The 6,051-nt window shown below is 44.9% G+C and overlaps 1 protein-coding gene across 1 annotated transcript; it reads left to right on the top strand.

Annotated features, from left to right (window-relative positions):
* Positions 1-2,371: 2,371 nt before the first annotated feature.
* On the top strand, positions 2,372-5,025 carry LOC119436900 (uncharacterized). Its single transcript, XM_037703938.2, has 2 exons — positions 2,372-2,494; positions 4,427-5,025. Exons 1-2 carry the CDS (start codon positions 2,480-2,482, stop codon positions 4,844-4,846), a joined length of 435 nt encoding a protein of 144 aa, XP_037559866.1. The 5' UTR covers positions 2,372-2,479; the 3' UTR covers positions 4,847-5,025.
* The last annotated feature ends 1,026 nt before the right edge of the window (positions 5,026-6,051 follow it).

The following is a 6,051-nucleotide window of genomic DNA, read 5'->3' as shown; positions in this document are numbered from 1 at the left end:
AGATAGATAGATAGATAGATAGATAGATAGATAGATAGATAGATAGATAGATAGATAGATAGAAGAAAACTTCAGGATTGGCTGGCGTCCGCTCTTACGAACAGTTCTAGCGTACGAACGTTTTTGTGAATATGGGCCAGGGGCCACATTCACAAAGCTTTTCATTCATAAGTACCCTTTAGCATTCGCTGGCCGCCTACGCTAGTAATATGTCCACCATCAGAATTGGCTGAAAATTTTATGCGAATACATCTAGCCTAACAGCTTTTCGGGAATGCTGGCCCAGATTAATTGGGACAGCGGCAATAGTTTCATTGTTACCTTCTCCTGCACTATCCTACTGTGTGCGTGCAGCGCTCTCTCTCTCTCTCTCTTCTCCTTTGTCTATTTCCACTTTCCCCCAGTGTAGGGTACCAACCCAATCGCCCGTCTGGTTGACCTCCCTGCCTTTCCTCTCTTTGCTTTCTCTCTCGCTAGTAATATGTCCATCATCAGAATTGGCTGAAAATTTCATGCGAATAAATCTATGATGATGTGTAGTGTTTAATGGCGCAAGGGCCAGCTATGGCCAAAGAGCGCCATGACATATGGTGATGGGTTCTGAATGTATTATGAATGGAGTGGACGCTCCATCCATAATAATAAGAGGCCTAAAGAGGCATAATAATAAGAGGCCTAAAATAAGTCGCTATAAATTGCGTAAAATATATGAGTGTTAAAATAATGACGAAGGCTAATGAGCGTAAAAGTTTCACTAGAAAGCGGTGGCATAATAAAGTATATGCAATAGCACAATTGCCTCAAGAGGGCCTTGAAATGAAGGGCTGAGAGGCACGTGCTGTAAGATGATTGTGCGCTGCAGCTGCAGCCTGCAAGTCGAGGCTGTGCTACAGATATCCTGGCCAGATGATTTGTACTGCTGAAAACTTTAATACGGCATTAAAATCAAAAATCGGCTCATGGCTAAGAAAGAATGCTGGTGCGAATAAATCTAGCTAACTGCTTTTCGGGAAGGTGGGCCCAGATTAATTGGGACAGCGGCACCCACGACAGGCTTCCAGGTATTATCAGAGTAAAAAATGTTTCAACCTTAAGTGTTTGGTTTCTCCTACCCTTACTCTTAAGGTTGTAAAAGACCTGTATGGTACAAACAACGAGCTCAGACTACGTGTATATACCGGGTGTTTCTGCGAACACTGTGAAAAATTTTTAAAGGTTGCTTGTGGCAGATAGCACAATTCTAGTTCATGAGCTTTACTACTCCACACTAATATATTTCTCCGCAAAGTTTGGGAATTAATATCTCGAAACTGGTGTTATCCTGAGAATTCGTTCCAAGTAGATCCGCCTCGCGAACACCACGGCTAGAATTTGTAAATTGCATTATGGGTCATAAGGTAATTAGGTAAAAACTTAATTAGTAAATTTTTGTTAATTGGTTGATTATGCATTTAAATTTTTGTTCAAGTAATGTCCACCTCTTCGAGCAGTAAAGCTCGTGAACTAGAATTGTGCTATCTGCCACAGGCAACCTTTAAACATTTTTGAAAGTGTTCGCTTAAACACCCTGTATATACCTTCGATAATACAAACCATATATATATATATATATATATATATATATATATATATATAAACTGTGTGTTTATTGTCTCACCACCAGTCGCGCATGACATGATAATTAGTAAGCTGTAGCTATTGAAATTTATTTCATGCAGTCTTTGTGTCTGTCCGCTGTGGCAGCTACCATCCCGTTTACTCACCACAATACGTCGCCAAAAAAGGAAACCTAATTTGTCCCCATCAACGATTACATCTTTTAAAGGTAAGGGGGAGAGCCATGGGACAAAGCAGCACTCGTAAGGGTACATATATTGTTGCTGTGTATGACTAAAACAACCGTCGCTAGAGACTGGGGCCGAATTCACAAAGCTTTTCTTTCGAAAGTTATCATTGCCGTTGTCCGATCGCATTCGCTAATAAGATGTCCAGCGTCAGGATTGACAGGGATTACCATGTTACGAGCAATTCTAGTGAAATGGCTTTTTTTTTTTGCGATTATGGGCCCTGATCAAGTCGAACGGTCTGTAATGCGGCGCACCGTGCGCCCGAAGACGTGTGCGAACTGCCACAATGCAACCTTGAAAGAAAGCACAGGGCTGTGAAGTGCGTACCTCGCCCCGCCCTGGCTGCGTCTGTTGGGGGCGAAGAGATAGGCGGCATCTCGACTAGGTGTATCGGGGTGGAAATCCTCCTACAGGATGGCAGGCGGCGGCAGACGATACCCGCGAGCTCGCTCCCGGAAGCGGGCTATACTCCGCCAGGAAGGTGGCTAGCGCTCATTGGCGAGATAGCGCACCACACGAATGAGCTTGCGCAGACGGTAAGGTATAAAAAAGCGCGCCCGTCTGTTGTGGAGTCATCACTCTTACTTCGTTGCATCTACCGAGCCGGTCTTGTCTCTATTCAACCTTCGACCATGATGCTGTCCCTCGTAAGTTACTTTTTCCAGCCTCGCGTTGGAAGGGGTCGACTTCTTTCGCTTGTTGTTTGTTAGCCTTAACATATTTTTGTTGAAATGTTAACGCAGTGAAAGGAAGTGCGAGTACATATTCGTCATCGATTGATGGGTAGTTCGCGAAGTACAATTTTCTTTTCGTGACGCGTATTACTTAGTTTATTAGCATACAACCTGTGCGTTACACGAATTTGGAAAATCGCAGTCATTCGCAACTGGCACTGGAAACTTAGCGCCTCAATTTTGTGCAATATTTTTTCAGCAAGTAGCAGGTATGACCTACCTGCTATATGCTGTCTTTCTTTATACAGTCGTATTGCACTGTATAACAAAAATTACATTGTGCGATATCCATTTTAGCATGTTGACCTATATACCTGTATCACTAGCACACTTTGATGCGACTGTTCAAGTGTTTATGCCCTTACCACTGCTTAAGGCAGCTCCTTTCTCGAGGTCTCTCTGGTACTCTGTAAAGTGCTCCTAGATAGAGAGACTGCTTTCTATAGGCCGCGCTGTCCTAAATCATCCAGTAGCTCTGTAAGCAATTTTTTAAGGTGGTGACAAGCATTGCTACATCTATTTGAGTACAAAGGAACGCAGATCACTAACTTAACAGTCAGTACAGCATAGGAAAACTTCACATTTGTGAAGAGTTAATAACAACAAAACTAGCAAAATGCACTCAGCGCCATAAATTTTAAGGGGGAAAAATACCGAGAATTAAAATTTACAACATTTAAAGGAAGTATTTGTTTAACTTTGTCTAACTTCTATTTGAAATGGTAGCTTCCCTTCCATTCCACAACTCAACCTAAAGCCATGGTAGGTTTTGCTTCAATGACATGTCAATTATCACCTGCAAATAAAAAAGTAAAATCCCGTAATTTAACGAACTAGAGATCCTCCCTGTACTGAAGACGTTACAAAATTTGTACATTACTGCTTGCGGCGGCACGCGACTGTCCCCAGTTATAAATAAATAAATAAATAAATAAATAAATAAATAAATAAATAAATAAATAAATAAATAAATAAATAAATAATCTGCAGAGCTAGGCACATTTACTGTTACCAATGATATTGCAATAAAAATAACATTGTCGATTCAATCGAAGATAAAGAAACCTATAATCAGCATCAGATTTTTATTATGTCCGGATTTAAAGGTTTAAACATTTAAAAGAAAGGCGACACAGAGGATCAGGTGCTCTGACGCCATTACTCTTGCGCGATTTTTCTTTCGACGGGTAGCCGCAAATTAAACAGCAAGACCAGGAGAGCGAGCGGCATCAAGATCTGAAAGAGGCGAGGTTTCGCACTCTCTCCTGGCTTTCCGATCTCCTTTCGTATACCTTTGCAAGAGCTGAAAATTCAAACGTTGAAAACCGCAGTGCCGTGCTACATACTATAAGAATAGTTTCGCGAGCGTGAAATTAATATAAGACATGAGAAGTAACGCACTGTTTTTTGCCTATCGTGAAATATTCAATTGGGACTAGATGTAGCCCAACACCAGAACACGGACACAGAAATGATTGAAACAGGGACACACTGCGCTTTGTGTGTCTGTCGTTCCTTGTCTTAACGTCCTGGTTTTGCGCTACACACTGTCCCAATCTAAATATGACTGACCAACTAGCCCACATCGCCACCCTCGTTGATAATATGCTATTATAGCAGCACCCAGAGATTGGGAACGTGCAAAGGTATCGACCATTTGAAGCGTGAGTTTGGAGCATGTATTGCTGCAGCGCTTTTTTGTTCTGAATGTTTCTAGCTGACTCCAACACGCCATGCATTCTTTGAACCACGTTTGCTTTGAACAGTAACCGGAGACTTCCATGTTGTTGATTGGCCTCACTGTGCTCCCACTTACTTTCGAAACCTTTAAAACGAATCATGCAGGGCCTCGTTCTCCTGGGCGTAAGCGCCTGCTTCGCCGGTGACGCCCTCCTGGGCGCCGGTGGCTATGGTGCAGGCGCCGGCCTGGGCACCGGCCTGGGAGTTGGCGGATACGGGGGCGGCTTCGGTGCCGGTTACAACCAGCAGGCTGGCGCCTCACAGGGTGGCTTCAGCGCCGGCGCATCAGGGCACAACCAGGGCAGCGGAGCCTTCGACCGGGGCAACGCCTACAAGAACGTCCAGGGCTACAGCAACCAGGGCGGCCACCGCAGCAACCAGGGTTTCTCGCAGTCCTCGAGCAACCGCTACGGCACTGGTTTCGGTCAGGGCAGCGCCGGCTTCAACAGGGGTGCGTCTGGCGCGCAGGGATCCTTCGGAACCCAGGCACATGGCAGCCAATACGGCGGCGTTGGTGGCTACTAAGCTGCCCTGGCATCACGCTTCACAATCACCCACCTCGCCCCGTCAAATAAGCTAGTCTCGAGCGGAGAAGACATCGCCCTACACGACGGCAGAAGCTCACGTGTATAGAACGAACCCCTGATCCGACAGGATCGCCGACTGCGGTAGATGTCAACTGTACACGCAGGATGAAAAATAAACTGATTTCATTCACAGTTACGCAACGTTATAAGCGATTTCAGTTACTTTCCCCTCTTAGTTATGTTATCTTTAGGATTAAAACATATACTGGGATGCTATGCAGGATGCGCCGAGTTTGGCGAAACTCGGGATCTTCCCGAGCTCTGGCGACGCCCCAAGATGAAATAACTAATGGTAACAAGACAAAGTTTGTCCGTCGGCACACCTCCCGTTTCATTGGTTTATCTAGGTTCACTCTGGGTGGCTATCATCTCTTGGTCGTTGCCATATGGGCGGTCGACAAACTGGGGCTCACGTGATCATACGGTCGGTGCATGGTCGTACCTTCTTTCACTTGTTTGTCGTTCCATCGAGTGCATTACAGGCACAAGCAAGTTATAAAATAAATGCATTTAGTACAATAATATTAGTCACTTTAACCTGGCTTATAAGCATTTTAAAGTTTACAAGACGTACACTGAATGTGTATTAGGCTAATTTGTAGATTAATACGTTTCGCGTTATACCACGAGGGGACGCTAACATTTCTTTTTTACCCCCTTGATTGGATTGGCGCGGCTCAATACGTGCTTGCCCTAGCATTCCCGAGCACAGATTCGTGTGCGCTCGGTTTCCGCACTAAGCTTTCAACAGATCGCTCGCTACTCCTTCTCTTTCCTCTGGATTGAATTGGTTCGGCTGGCTGCGTGCTTGCGCTCCCATTTCCGAGCACAGATTGGGGTGCGGCTGGTTTTCACACTGGTCTTTCAAGAGATCTCTCGTTGCTCGCGCTAAAGTAAGGCTGTGAGACGAAGTGAGCGTCGGCTAGCACAGAAGTGGTTTGCCGCACGCTTAGCCTGTAAGCACGCAGTAATGACGGAAATCAATGGGTCAGAAAACTACGCTTTATTTTCTTTTATTTTGCGATGCACCTTCATACTAGCTAGCGCCGTGCGATGGCTTCTAACAACCGCAAGAAAGAGTCTTCATAGTGGGTAGCCCGAGCGATCCGTGGCTTCTAACAAACGCAAGAAAGTGTTTTTTGC

This window comes from Dermacentor silvarum, chromosome 1 (genome assembly GCF_013339745.2).
Source record: "Dermacentor silvarum isolate Dsil-2018 chromosome 1, BIME_Dsil_1.4, whole genome shotgun sequence".
Taxonomy (NCBI): domain Eukaryota; kingdom Metazoa; phylum Arthropoda; class Arachnida; order Ixodida; family Ixodidae; genus Dermacentor; species Dermacentor silvarum.
This window is presented reverse-complemented; position numbering and strand designations above follow the sequence as displayed.